Source organism: Melitaea cinxia, chromosome 4 (genome assembly GCF_905220565.1).
Source record: "Melitaea cinxia chromosome 4, ilMelCinx1.1, whole genome shotgun sequence".
Classification (NCBI taxonomy): domain Eukaryota; kingdom Metazoa; phylum Arthropoda; class Insecta; order Lepidoptera; family Nymphalidae; genus Melitaea; species Melitaea cinxia.
In genome coordinates, this window is record NC_059397.1 from 10064551 (window position 1) to 10080350 (window position 15800).

Here is a 15800-nt window from a genome sequence, read left to right on the forward strand (position 1 = left end):
TTATGCTCCAAGGTATATCCCGGGTAACATAAGTATGCCGTGTCAGACGGACTGCCGATCTGCGTCTCCGAGAGGAACAATAGGGCCGGTTTCTCAGTCTCGAGATGGTGATGGACTGCAACGAGATTGGAGTGCAAACCTCGAATGTTGGAGAGGTGCACTGATAATGAGAGGGAGTGCAACCGCTGTGCTGCCTTGTTTTTGTACCTCTTAGTCATATATAACGAGTGAAGGAAGGCGAGAAGAAGGCAGTGAAATGAGGCTCCACGCAACTAACCCCCAGACTACCACCGGATCACCGCGCCGGAAAGGGGATTGGACTGGAGACTGCGGGGACGCCCGAGCCCCCCCGGAGATGTCCACCGGGCCCTCTCGTCCGGTCGCCAACCGGCACGATGGCGCATCCCGGGATTTTTCGACAGTTGGCGGGGCAGCCTTTCGTGTGTGGCTAGCACATTAATTGGGCCCCCAACTACCTGCGGTCGGCCAGCGGTGCACCGTGCCTCGGATCCCGCTACCCTCCAATTCCAATCACCACAGCGCAGCGGCACCAGTGCAAGTCAGTCCGGTCAATTCGCGCGGAACAACTATTTCGACCCAACTTCTCAGTCGGCTACACTGATCAACGTACCGAAACACGAAACCGCTTGACGGTACGACTTTGTTCAGTGGGTGGTCGCGAGCCGTCGGCCAGAGCCTAACACCAGTATGTCACCTGATTAGCACCACCCGGGGACCACGTGTAGGGTTTCGCAACGGGGTATACACCTACGGACGAGGGCGACTCAGTCCCCAAAAGATGCTTTTGACCACACGACTGAAGTAAAACTTGTTTAGTTGCCCCTACTAGTTATTTATGCAACTGTTGCATAATAAGGGCTATTAAATGTAATTAAACACGAATGTGGGTTTATCACACGAGGCGAAGCCAAATGCTATAATAGTATAACATGAGTGTTTTAATACCTAATTATCAAAAGTTGCATACAAGACTTTATCTACATTCTACACCCATAATATGAATCCTCGATAAAAGATTCTGAAACAGTTAGCTTACTGCTAACTTTAAAACAGCCAGTCCTATTAACCTAATATACAAATGTTTTTTTTTTTCAAATTCATACAGATACTACGCATCACGCAGTAAGAATGTGGCTGTCTGTTTAGTAAATCCTTTGCGCAGAAGGAATCGAAAACAAAAATGGCAGTTATAGGGACTGCCGATAGAATCTTTTATAGAGGATTTAAAGAATGGGAGTAGATAAACTAATATACGAAACGTAACTCTATCTTTTTCTATTTTCACTAACTTGTGTCTCGCTCTCAACTTCCGTTCACCTTACCCGATCACACTTTTTGCAACGCTTTCGTCACGCATTCACCAGCTAAAGAAGTTTTACTTCAATATATCGTTACCTGACCTAATAGTAAGGCTATTGTGAAGAAACCATAACGCGTAGCGGCTGTTCCAGTGACTATAGGAGCAGCAACGTAGCGCCGAGTGACTCGGAGCGCGACTGCAGCGCCGCGCCGCGCCTCGCACCGGCGCCTGACTCCGAGAGCGGCGGCTCGCACTCGCCCAGCCCGCGAGTCACGAGGAAAAGACAGGTTTGAAACTACAATCATCTTGCACACGATGTTTTGTGCTATAAGCTTGTAAAAATTGTATAAAGTTTTTAGGGTCGTTAATTAATCTCGTGTTGTTTTTTAGCAACTTTTCAAACAATACCTTGTGATATGTGGTTAGGTTTAAGACTACCCCCATCATACCTGTAAATAAAGTGTATTTTTTGTTACAAAGTATATTGAAATTTACAGAATGCTATTTTTTTTATACAATTAGATCGGCAAAAAAAATGTACGGCTCACCCGATGGTAAGCGATTACCATTGTCTATAGACGCCTGCTACACGCGCGTTGCCGACCTTACCCCCAAGGAGCTCTGGTCACTTTACTCACCACTGAATCGCATTGCTTGAAAGCAGTGTTATTTAGCTTTGATATTCTGTAAGGTCGGGGTACTTCCCCAATCAGGCTGCTTCAGATTCAGAGCAGAATAGTTCCTGCTATGCCCTACCTCCGTTATATACAGGTATAATATTATCTTTAAATGTAGGTATAATCTTAGTAAATATTTAAAAATGACGCATCGTGATACAAATTTCTAGACAAACATTAAGGTTGCAGGGTATTTGTTACTTCTTTCAGGTTAAAAATCGTGCGTTCAAGGAAAAATAAATACACGTGATAGGTATCTCATTACACGTGATTTTGTGCGAACACCTCTCCCTCCTTTAAAGCCTTACGTGATTAATAGACAACCCCTAATCACCATTTAATAAAACCGATGACGTAAAAGAAAGTTGATGTTGACCGAGACACTAGAGATTAGAGCAAAATAATAATTATTATCAAGGTGTTTGTACAGATGCATTAGTTGCGTTTTATTAAATACTCAATAATTAAAAACACCGGCATGCATACTGTAAAACAAAACCTCTTCCCCGTATATTGTCAAAGAAAATAATTTTCGGATAAACTTACTAATAACAATAACGGATTTCAATAATAAATTACATTTAACTTCAAAAAACTTTTCATTGTTTGTTTTCTTATAAAGGCAACATGTGTGAGGCCAATAAAGTCACTCATACTAACGCCGTCTTCGGGAATAAGGTTATACGTAGTAATAACAACAACTAATTTCATTAATAGGTACTAATTCTTACCACGTTTTAATTACGCGGGTTTATTCGTGACTTCTAATTACATTGTAGACTTTGAATGTATTTATTTTATGGTAAAGGACAACCTTTACTTAGTGTAAGCGAAAGGTTAGATAGGAGGATAAACCGCTCACGTTGCTCGTGTGCGGTTTAACAAATAAAAAGTTATAGAATTTCTCTGAAGTTTTCTCGCGATGTTTTAGTTCTTTGCTGAGCACAAAATGAATTGAAAAATAATTTAAATACTCAAGGATGCTTAGCCGGAACGAAGCCGCCACCTTTTACTTAGCTTGGCATGCAAATGTTTTTATTTTTGTTGGTATTAATAAGAGATGTCCATATAATGATATTTTTGTTGCAGAGAATACGGAACCATTCCTTAACGTCCATATGTTTATTGTCACATCATCCTTTCTTTTCAACATTCCGAGAGTGCCTCTTTATCCTTAAAAAATTAATCGACGCATGTAACGAGTCTTCCAGTCCGAGGCGTGTCGGTGCCTCTCGACAAATATTTAGGTATGCATGTATTTGTATTATAGATACTTAACAAGTTTAATGAAATTAAAAAAAAAATTAAATGTAGACTTAACAAGTTTAATGAAATTAAAAAAAAATTAAATGTAGAGTAATGTTTTTAAAAAAATTACGTATTCTGTTTTAACTAACAATTAATCCGATAAGTGATTGAATCTGCATGAAACAATTTGTTCGTCTTATCGCATCCGACAAATGCCCTCGAAATAATGTAGCTGCTATTGCGATACGGGTCGCGGTCTCGTTTACCTACTGACTAATACAACGCAAAACAGTGGTTTGTTAAATACATCGTTTAGATACAAACATTTACTATAATTATTGTCACTAATAATCACATTATAAATAAAAAGCTAAATAGTTTTTCAGAAAAGTTTACAAAAATATGGTCAAGTTTTCAAGTTATAATTTTATTTAAAATGAAAAAAAAATGTTAGCATGATATTTTCTCATCGCGCTTAAGAAACAACCATACTAGGCATTAAGTCTGCCGTATGTTCCAACTTTTTTCTATTTTTTGTAAATTGTTGGTCAATATAGAGTGAAAATAAAATGAAAATGAAATTAAATATCCTTTCATCAATGACCTTCAACAACAATTGTATGTAACAATTGTGCCACAGTAATGTTCAACCGTTCTGAAAATATGAGTATAGTCATTGTATATAATATTTAATATATCGCGGTTATTCAGTTACTAATGTGACCATTATTGATAAGTATGTCACAGGACTGTTGCAGTGCTATATAACAAATATTCACGATAAGCGTAATGCACGATGTTACAAAAGACATGGGAAATTTAAAGCCTGTTGATGACAATTTAAAAAAGAATAATTAACAAGTATGGATGCTCTCGGGGGCGACACAGGGATACAGTATGGTCGGTGCTGACGGGCCAGGCGTACGAGAACACGCCCACGATAGTGGTGCACGACGTGAAGGAGATCGAGACGTGGATCCTGCGGCTGCTGTCGGCGCCCGTGCCCGTGCCCGGCAAGACGCGCCTCGAGCTCGAGGTGCTCTCCCCCACCGCGCACGCGCCGCTCGTCTTCGCGCTACCCGACCACACGCGGTTCACGCTCGTCGACTTCCCGCTTCACCTACCCCTGGAACTACTAGGTGAGCACCTCATGCTGATTCACCACACGCGGTTCACGCTCGTCGACTTCCCGCTTCACCTACCTCTTGAACTACTTGGTAGTACCTCATACTCATTCGCCCTGTAATATTCCACTGCTGTGCATATGCCACTTTCTCTATTTGGAAGAAGGAGTTAGCTGAAAGCAAAAGATAAGTACATACTCTAAAAATAGACATTTGAGAGTAGAAATGTTTATTTCGGTTCTTATTGAGCTAGATGGGTCTGTATCAAATGTGTGTAAATAGTTGTTCAATAATTCAACTTTTATATTTTAGTTACTTTAGTTTATAAATCATCACGACTCTTAGAAACCACGCGTTTAGTCTTGTAGGTACTACGATTAGATGTAAATAAAGGCATATTAATAATATAGGTATATTATCTAAATTCTTTTTTCTCACATATATTTGATATACTCATATTTTTTTGTATCTAGGTTGTATTTTATGTTTATGACTCAACAGGTATCGACACGTGCCTAAAGGTTCTAACACTGATCATGCTGGAGAACAAAGTTGTGGTTCAGTCTCGCGACTACAATGCGCTGTCCATGTCCGTAATGGCACTCGTCTCCATGCTATATCCGCTGGAGTATATGTTCCCCGCGATACCGCTGCTGCCCAGCTGTATGAGTTGCGCCGAACAATTGCTTTTGGCACCTACTCCCTTCCTCATTGGAATACCAGCCACTTTTCTTACTTACAAGAAGAACTTTAAGTAAGTATATAAATTTACTTTAATATCGCTTAAAAATTGTGTGTTTATTTGAACGCGACATTTTTAGGATCTATTTGGTACAATTTTTTTATTATGGTTGCCTAAAAAAGTATCGCTGAGTTTTCATTGCTCAATTCTCAAAATGTTGCAATTATTAATTATTTTCATTATTTACGCCTTGCTATAACACATTACACATTTATATTTTATACTGTAAAATAAAAATGTATAAACATGTCATTAACAGACTACCAGACGATATTTGGCTCGTGGACTTAGATGCAACGAAGCTGACAGGTCCTACTGGTAACGATCAAGACCTACCACCTCTGCCTGAGCCAGAGAGTTCAGTCTTGAAAAATCATCTGAAGCAGGTATTTAAATTATTTAATTAAATGGAACATCAGTGTGGTATTTTAAATCACTTATTTTTTTTAAACACGCAAATCGTGGGCGCATTTTATTCGTGTTGCTGAGCTGTTGTGGTGGATCTCTGTTGTATTATTTAAATTTCTCACAACTATTATTAGATATAACTAAATATGCTCCCTGCCCAATCTCTAGCTTTCACTTTTACTTTTTAAAAACTTATCTCAATACTTGATCGTCACAGATAATTTTATTCTTCAAATGCTACAAATCACTACTATTTTTTTATTCGATTTTTTAATTTATTCAATTTCTTATTATAAGACTAAGAAAACCTTTTTAACACATTTGACGAATAAAAACCTTTTATACTCATCACTGACTTTTCACTCTTACACTGAACCTAAGAGACGTGTAAACTTCGTTCTGGATATAAAATTTTCGATTTCACTAACATTCTACTCACTTTTCCCTATTTCGCTAGGCTATGCAAGTCATGGGAAGCGCCGGAACTGGTGTAAATATATATTCTTTTTACATTGCACAATATGACTATTTAATCAAAACACTTGAAAGTTTTGTGCCAGTATTGTACAGAATGTGCCGACCTTTTAGAATAACACAGAAACTAAATTTCAATTCGCACCTAACAAAACAATTATACAAAATTCGTCCAGATCTATCATATGTCATATCTAAGAGGGGCATATCAAAAAAAACTTGACTGAAATATGTGTAAACAAAATTGTATAAATTAATGTAATTTTTTTTCTTCTTTTTCTTTATTAAAGATGTAGTTTTGTTGATGACGATAAATGTTTTCTACTTCTATATCTACACAGTTTCAGTCTAGTTTTAATGTGTATAACTATGCATGTTTAGTAATGTTTTTGGTATGAATTACGTTTTGGGAATGTATATATCTTACGCTTCAGCCTGTAATATCCCACTACTGGGCATAGGCCTCTTTCCCCATGTAGGAGAAGGATCAGAGCTTAATCCACCACGCTGCTCCAATGCGGGTTGGCGAATATATTCCCTACTATGAGTAACGAACGCTATCAGGTGTACATGATAACAACCGGCCCGACGGCTTAACGTGCTCTCCGAAGCACGGTGGGGAGACCCACAAGGACTACCCAAACACCCAGACCACGGCAAACACCTGTATGGCCAATACAAATGTTGGTCATGTGCGGGGATCGAACCCGCAACCGCCAGCGCAACAGGTACAATCCATGGCTGTAACTGTTGCGCCAACGCGGCGTATATATCTAACACCCACATATACAGTACTTGAATAAATTTATAAAATGTATTAGTTTAATTATACAAGCTTACGCTTGTGTTTTGTGGACATATACCTATTTCAAATTATCCTCGTAACCTTTGTAAGCGTGAGGGTTAAGTATTATTATCTCTGATTTCTTGAAGCTTAAAGGTTATGTAGCTTTCTGGTAATTAAATAACTATTGGCATAACCTAAAAAGTAGTTAGAACCTCGAAAAAACGATAAGTTTATTTTATAATACTGTATGTTTATAATTAAGAATTATAATGTGCGTGTCCTGAATCGTTTACGTATGTATATGTGTACATTTCATTACGTTGCTGGAAAATAATGCGAGTTGTATTATCGCGAAAATAACGGAATAAAAATCGATTGGTATTTCTAAAAATATACTTATAGCATGGATATGTATGTGCGTTTACAGCTCATACGTTGGTTATCAGTAGTGATGTATTGGACTAAAACTAGTATACTTAGATAATATATAAAACAAAAATATTTGTAACTATTGGACCATTATATATTTTTAAGAAACTTACAATTATAATTTAATTGACAACGTGTTAGCGCAACGTTCGCAAAACTGGCTAGTGGCTGTTGCGCTGGCGGTTACGGGTTCGATCCCCGTATATGGCATATATTCGTATGGTCTGGGCGTTTGTGCTTGTATTGTGTGTGTTTCTGGACCCCCGACACAAGAGTAAATCTTAGTGGGGCCTTTGAATGTGACGCGTTTATTTTATTTATTTAATTTCTTTCATTTTCATAGTCACTCTATAATGCTATAAATAACGTTTTAATCACTATCTAATAATAAAAATAAACTGCTTGTGGTTGAAATTAGTAAAATAATAAGTTTTATTCACATACGCTAATATTATATTATTTTTTGAATGATTTGAGTTTTGCTATTATGTATTGGTGCATATTTAAAGTAAATAAGTAAAAAAGGTAGGTTTAAAACAGAAGCTAACTCTGAAACAGTTTATATAAGTAGATATATTTACACGTAGAGGAATGTCCGTAGTAGCTTTCAGTTTGTGTCGGGTATTAAAAAAAAATTGTAACTTTTAACATTGGAAATACATACAATGCGCTAATAGATTTATCGCTCGAAAAAAATATCATGACCACGCATAATAATTAGTTTTGATTAACAAAGATTCTCATCTATTAACTGTAATGAAATCTTTGTTTAAAATTACTTGGTTGAGTGGTTTTGATATAAAAGAATTGGCTATGTATATAATTATACTCGTTATAATATATTAAAAAACCAAAAAAGAAATTTTTTCTTCGATAGGCCATAAACAGCTTAACGAATAGCTCAGCGGAACAAGCCTCAGCTCCACTAATGCCTTCAATGAGAGACAGCGTCGGTGGTGCAACTCTAAAGTAAGTTTTGTACAAAACATTTTATTTGCAATCCTCGTTATGTGTATATATATTAACTAATTTTTAACAATGAATATGTTGATATTTTCGCTAAAATAAAATATTTAAATACCTTGGCAGTCGCTATAGTTTTATTATTTGAAATCCTAATAAATAATTTTATGCGAAAATATTATTCTTCATTTATTTTAGACATTTATTTGTAATAAATAATAACAACAAAATCAAACGAAGTTGTCTATGGTGCAGTATACCTAAATTGTAATTAAAATTGAATTAAGTTATGAACATGGATAAATGACTCACTGAGTAGACTGGACTGTACCTGAATCGAACAATCACGGGTTCAAATCTAAACTGGAACCGATAAAGTTCTAACATTTTCTTTATAGGCAACGAAAGACAACATTCTGAGGAAATCACTATGATTAAATTTTGTGATACATAGTTAAATATATAATTAAAACTAGGAAAATTGTATTTGTACAAATATTTCTTTCCGGTCTGGGTGTCTGTCCTTGTGAGTCTCCGCACCTTGTCTTGGAGAGCACGTTAAGCTGTCGGTCCCGGTTGTTACATGGGTCAACCCGCGGTGGAGCCCCGCAGCGTGGTACATGAGGCACCGACCCGTTTACAACATGGAGAAAGAATTCTGTATTGATTACGTATTATCCGGCTCAAAGAACCAAAATAACTGCATATAGTTTACATTTGAGTGAGAGGCGACTTATGAGGGTTACTTAATGAGGTAAACCAACACAATGAAAGCCGATCTAACACTGAATTTATTGAGACAGTTGGAAGTATACACAGGTAGAAGTACAGACGTAATATGCGCAGTACGGAAGTCTAAGGTATATGGAAAAACAGAAATTCCATAAAAAATAACCTAAATGTAAGAAGATTATATTACAGGGACATCGCATTGCTGAATGCGGTAACCCTTGCAAGGCCTAGGCCCAGTAGTTTGATAGTGCAGGCCAAACCTAATCCGGGGTGTGTGCTCGGCGCAGGGTGCAGCCGGCCTCGTTCCGCGAGGGCTCGCACAGCACGCCGGAGAGCCGGCGCGTGTCGCTGGGCAGCGCGCCCGCGCCGCGCCTGTCGCTCGCGTCGCCGCACTCGCCCGCGCCGCAGCCCTTCAACCCGCTCATATACGGCAACGACGTGGACTCCGTCGACGTCGCTACCAGAGTGGCTATGGTTAGATACTGTGGTGGCTAATTATGGCCTGCCGATTGTTGAAATTAATTGTACCTACACATAACGTTGGACTAGCCCGTTCATATAGTTTGTAGTGATCCTGCTATTTCTCCGCAGATTGTGGGTCCGATTCCGCCCTAAGTCTGAGTGTAGTATGTAATAGTAGTGTCTAATATATAAAAATATATAGGTATATACCTATATATTTTATATATTTATCGTATTTTTTTATAAATCTATCTGTCAGTTAGGTACCTATAACACAAGCATTAAGTTGCTTAACTTAGGAACAGATGACTATGTGTGTATATATTAAAAGTATTTATTTATTTATAAATGCAAGCCAAATAGGCAGCATAACAACATAATACATAAAATTTCGATACAAAAAAAACATACTTAATTCTTTAGAATTCAATTTACTTGTCCCACTTTCTATAACTAATATTATATTCCAACTAAAATCCAGTTTGGTTTAGTTTATTTAAGAAAACTAAATTATATATTTCAGGTGCGATTCTTCAACTCACAGAATATTTTGGCTAACTTTATGGAACATACGCGTACTCTTCGATTATACCCTCGACCGGTAGTCGCATTCCAGATCAACAGCTTCCTAAGATCAAGGCCTCGAACTACTTCTTTTTTAAACAAATTCGCCAGAACTCAGGTTTGTGAAAGTGTTAAAAAAATTGTATGTACATGATATTTTTATCAGAATATTCTATCTGTCTTGTGTAAATTGCAGGCAGTAGAATTCTTGGCAGAATGGTCATTGACACCGTGTAACGTGGCGTTCCTTCGAGTACAAACTGGGGTGTTTGATCCGCGACAAATTGGTGACAAACCGAAGTGGTTCGCAGATCAACTTCAGCCAATACGATTTGCCGTATGGGATGATGGTAGCTCTCTAAATGGGGCTTTGCGGCAATTGCAGAGACAGGAAAATCAACCAACTGGTTAGTGATAACCCTTTACTGAGATTCTCTTTTTAACCCACTTATCATATGTTATATAATTTTAATTCTTGGTTTTTAATGAATAGCTATTCTATTTTCAGACGAAAGTGGCTCAGACTCTGAAGCTGCAGAAAGTACTAGTTCCTCTTATTCGTCTCTAAGCGATTTTGTTTCGGAAATTGCATCTTCTGATTTATCGCCAGGTAAAAAATTATTTTATTTACATATTATATTAAATAAAAGGAACAAAAAAAGGATTGTTAAGAATTAATTTGTTTGACAGGTGGAAATGCTCATCAACAACATGTCATAGGAGAAACGTATAACGCTGTAGTTCAAGTTCCGATGACTTTCTCGTCTTCACTAGACCCTAAAACTGTAAGCCTTTGCCAATATTTTATAATTATAGTTTAGTTTAAGAAAATTTAATAGAACAAGAATAAAGATGGTACGATTTTGATCAAGTGAAGCGATTGTTTTAAATTAAAAATGTCACTAAGTTAAAAAAAAAATGTTTTTATTTCACAAGTTAAAATATTTATAGAAAACTGCTGTTTTTAGAATATCGGTAGCAAAACGTTTGTCACACATTAAAGTTTTATTATGACCAACCAAATCTTTGAATCCTTCACTTGTAAGTTATTAAAATATAGCCGATAGAAGTCCTTAGTCAGTCAGCCAGTAACTAGGCGTATATATTAGCCTATGATATATTCAGATCCACCAAATACTAAAATAGAAATATCATCATTACAGCTTATACAGTCCACTGCTGGACATAGGCCTCGTGATAACGTGAACTCATGTGTTTTGCCCATAGTCACCACGCTGGGCAGGCAGGTTGGTGACCACAGAGCTGGCTTTGTCGCACCGAAGACGCTGCTACCCGTCTTCGGCTTGTGTATTTCAAAGCCAGCAGTTGGATTGTTATCCCGCCACCGGTCGGCTTTTTAAGTTCCAAGGTGGTAGCGGAACTGTGTTATCCCTTAGTCGTCTCTTACGACACCCACGGGAAGAGAGGAGGTGGCTATATTCTTTGGTACCGTAGCCACACAGTAGCCACACAAATAGAAATATACTTACACGAAAAATTTTATAAAAATCGGTCAAACCGTTTAGGAAGAGTTCGATAACAATGACTGTGACATGAGATTTTTATATTATTAAAATATGTTTACCTATAGGTCTACAGTCCCCCATCATCACTAATGTTCGGGGAAGAAGAAGAAGAGCGCAAGGAAGGGCGAGAGTCGTCCGGCTCGAGTTCCGAGCACAGCGACCTTTCAGACGACGACATGCAGGGCGCCGCCGCCGGCCCCGGCGTCGACGCGCAACCCGCTCCCGTCAAGAAGAGTGTAACTATATGTTATTCTTATGTCGCTACGCGTAAATATAATACTATATCAGGGCTTTTAGTTCCAGTTCCAGTTCTAGAGAAAATAGAATAAAAAAGGCAAGAAGAAAGCTAGATAGTTAAATTAGAAAAGCACTGTAATTCAAAATAGTAATAGGTATATAGTTTTGTACGAAGCTTCAACCACCTGTAACCATATCATCCCTTCCTCTTCGTCTGTAATACTACGTTTGCTACAGGATACGGACAGCGGTAGCTTGGGACGCGAGTCCGACTCGAATTCCACCACAACACCCGCAACTATTGCGTCCCGTCGGCCGCGCACTCCCGCCGACTGCGACGCGACCTCTACACACTCTACCGCTCACTCTACCGCACACTCTACCGCACACTCTCCCGCACACCCTACCTCACACTCTACCGCTCACTCTACCGCACACTCTACCGCACACTCTCCCGCACACCCTACCTCACACTCTACCGCTCACTCTACTGCGCACTTACCCGCTCACGCTGCCGCCTATGATCAGCACTCTACCGGACACCCGCACGCCACCAGGACTAAGGTATTCACATTATTGGCGTTAATTCGTAATTATTGAATGTATTTGTGAAATAGTTTTATGAATAGTTGTGCACCCAAATGTAATATTTGAAATCTTGAATTTGGTTTATTAGCTACGTAAAAATCGATTTTCATGTTATCACTCTGTTCGTTTGTTTTTTGTACTGCTTTACTATACTTATGGTTTGTCCTGTATTTTAGAGTTCAAACGCTGGTGTATCTAGACAAGCGTCTCAGACTTCCCTGCTCGAACAGTTCGCAGCGCAGGCGAAGGAATTAGTGAAAGAAACTACACGACAGAGCAGTCAAGAGGGACTTTTAGCTCACATGGACAAGGTGATAACTAAATTCTTTTATTTTCTATTTTACACAACAACGTCTTCTAATGATGGCACACTATTTACACTCTTTTTGTTTATTTTATTATAATACGAAGAAAGGAAAGGTGCCACAAGGAGAGGAAAAGAAAATATTTGCGCCTTTCGATAAGGTATCCGTGTATAAACTATAATGTGACAGCTGCAATGTTAATTAGATGAGATTATAGTCGTACATATTAGAGCCTTTATTATTACACTTCACATATTTCATTAATGTTTCTTAATATTACATACGTTTTCTTAGAATTACTCACTTAGTAAGGTAACAAAGCTAATAGAAATACAATAAGTAAATAAATAGTTTACAAAAAGCCTAACGTAGTTTTTTATCATAATTATATATCTCATTTGCACTGCCCTATTAGCTTAACTAAACACACAAAACAAGATAGCACCCATTGATATATATATTCAGTTATATTTTTAAAATATATATGTAAGTACATTTATGTAGGTATAAAAGCACGTTTTTACATTATTCCACTCGAGTTCGTAAAGAAGACAGTGTATATCAAATGGTCCACAAGTGTTCATAAATTACCATATTATCACGTACCATTTTGAGATAGCTATCAATGCTATTTATACGATATTAATGTTTTAATCGCAGTTGATTATTAGCAAAATTACTAAAGTCACGTGTTGAAACCATTTGCTTGCATTTTTTTAAAGATAATTATTTTATTTGTATAATTTTAAATATTTATGACACAGCTGACGTTACAAGCCAAGAAAGCAGCTGAAGAGGCATCAAAAAGCGTTCAAGAAGCTTCTAAATCAGCTTTAGAAGCCAGTAAAACAGCTACCGCTGTTAGCAAAAACACACTCGAGGATCTAACTTACGTGGGAAAATCCACTTTCGGAGATTTTACCAAAAGCGCCAAAGAAGTAGCTGCGAAAAAAGGCCTGTTGAAGGTAATTCTTTTTCTTAATAAGTTGGTTGCAATTACTTTTCAAGTATTTATTAGTTACTCGAAAACTATCGTTAAAATGTTGAGAACCATAATTTTTATCCTTGGGTCACGGATTTTTAATTTATGTGCTTTGTGAGATTTTACCTTGAAGTGTTTTGTATTTAGCCCCTAACATCCCACTGTTGGGCATAGGCCTCTTTCTCCACGTAAAAGAAAGATGGATCTTAAGCCACCACGCTGCTCCACTGTGGGTTGGCAGATATATTCCCTACTTTGAGTAACAATCGCCGTCGCGTATTTTTTATAACAACTGAGACCGACGGCTTAACGTACTCTCCGAGGCACGGTGGGAAGACCCACAAGGTCAGATATCCCAACCGGAAAGGAATATTTGTACAAATACAATTATCCACCCCGTACGGGAATCGAACCCGTAAACCGTCGGTGTTTTAGGCGATTCGCACCACTAAACCACAGCTGTTGTTGTGATAGCCTTGACGGTTTATAATTCCTAATAGGGTGAAAGTCAAGAAGCAGCATTGCCACCCAACGCAAGACGTGATTCAACAGCGTTGCAGACGACTAACTTACTGGCTACAACTCACCGAGATTTCTTTTCTAATATCAGCTCTGATTTAAACGGACTCGCCGCTTCTACCTCTAGCATGTTCAGCGATTTCTTTGGATCAAAGGGTATAAATATTTTGTTATATAATTTATTGTCAGTGTTTACAACTTAAATCTTTTAGTACTTTTAAAATATTATAATACATAGTCTATTTACGATGATAAACAACAAAAATTGTCATGATTCACTCTGCCTCTAAATATCGAGTTCATTTTAAAATCATACAGTAACTTTTTTTTTTTTTTTTTAAGGAGAACGTTCTCAATTCGACTGATTTTTTTAAGTTGTACTTCTTTTGGCGCGCTAGGGAAAAATGATGAGAGTAAATAAATTTTTACGATGCGCGTGCACACCATCGCAAAAAAACCGATGGTCATACTTCCGGCTTTCGGCTGTTACGCTGGCTGTTGCGGGTTCGATCCCCGCCCATGACAAACATTTGTATTGGTCATACAGATGTTTGTCGCGGTCTGGGTGTTTGTTTGTGCTGGTGTAGGTATTGTGTGTGTTTTTGGACCCCGACACAGAAGTAAATATCGGCGGGAGCCGTCGAGTGTGTCGACGTGACGCTTATTATTATTACTAGCTGACCCCGTAACCGTTGTTTTGCTATATATGTTATAAACCCCCTTAATCCCCGTCCCTTATAACTTAGGTGTATGAAAAATAGATGTTGCCCGATTCTCAGACCTACACGATGTGCACACAAAATTTCATAAAAATCGGTCCAGCCGTTTAGGAGGAGTATTGTAGCTAACATTGACGCGAGAATATTATATATAAGAATATATATAGTTTAAAGCTTGTTTGCTGGATTACCCCACAATTGTAACGACAGGCACAAGGCCGCCGCCCGCGCCGGCGCGCGCGGCGCCGGGCGCGCCGCTGGCCACGTTCGGGCCGTTCTCGCAGGGCGCGCGCGGCCTGGTGCAGCGCTCGCCGCTCGTGCGCCACGCCGCGCGCGCGCCCGCCGCGCCGCCCGCGCCGCGCTCCGCCGCCCAGGAGAACCAGGCCTTCCTCAACGACGTGAGTGCTCCCGCGGCCCGCTGGTCATTACCTATTCTCGCAGGGCGCGCGCGGCCTGGTGCAGCGCTCGCCGCACGTGCGCCACGCCGCGCGCGCGCCCGCCGCGCCGCCCGCGCCGCGCTCCGCCGCCCAGGAGAACCAGGCCTTCCTCAACGACGTGAGTGCTCCCGCGGCCCGCTGGTCATTACCTATTCTCGCAGGGCGCGCGCGGCCTGGTGCAGCGCTCGCCGCTCGTGCGCCACGCCGCGCGCGCGCCCGCCGCGCCGCCCGCGCCGCGCTCCGCCGCCCAGGAGAACCAGGCCTTCCTCAACGACGTGAGTGCTCCCGCGGCCCGCTGGTCATTACCTATTCTCGCAGGGCGCGCGCGGCCTGGTGCAGCGCTCGCCGCTCGTGCGCCACGCCGCGCGCGCGCCCGCCGCGCCGCCCGCGCCGCGCTCCGCCGCCCAGGAGAACCAGGCCTTCCTCAACGACGTGAGTGCTCCCGCGGCCCGCTGGTCATTACCTATTCTCGCAGGGCGCGCGCGGCCTGGTGCAGCGCTCGCCGCTCGTGCGCCACGCCGCGCGCGCGCCCGCCGCGCCGCCCGCGCCGCGCTCC

General features: G+C 40.1%; 1 protein-coding gene across 1 annotated transcript in view; it reads left to right on the plus strand.

The window, feature by feature from the left end:
- LOC123670370 (MAP kinase-activating death domain protein) overlaps positions 1-15800 on the plus strand; it is a 44357-nt gene that overhangs the window by 6547 nt on the left and 22010 nt on the right. Inside the window, exons 4-22 of the mRNA XM_045603867.1 lie at positions 1473-1608; positions 3088-3245; positions 4135-4385; positions 4872-5124; positions 5372-5498; positions 5978-6010; positions 8088-8179; positions 9193-9379; positions 9891-10049; positions 10128-10338; positions 10440-10541; positions 10622-10716; positions 11523-11693; positions 11932-12258; positions 12459-12593; positions 12694-12747; positions 13352-13552; positions 14070-14244; positions 15018-15205. Of these exons, the coding sequence (XP_045459823.1) occupies positions 1473-1608; positions 3088-3245; positions 4135-4385; positions 4872-5124; positions 5372-5498; positions 5978-6010; positions 8088-8179; positions 9193-9379; positions 9891-10049; positions 10128-10338; positions 10440-10541; positions 10622-10716; positions 11523-11693; positions 11932-12258; positions 12459-12593; positions 12694-12747; positions 13352-13552; positions 14070-14244; positions 15018-15205 (3055 nt within the window). The remainder of the gene's footprint in view (positions 1-1472; positions 1609-3087; positions 3246-4134; positions 4386-4871; positions 5125-5371; positions 5499-5977; positions 6011-8087; positions 8180-9192; positions 9380-9890; positions 10050-10127; positions 10339-10439; positions 10542-10621; positions 10717-11522; positions 11694-11931; positions 12259-12458; positions 12594-12693; positions 12748-13351; positions 13553-14069; positions 14245-15017; positions 15206-15800) is intronic.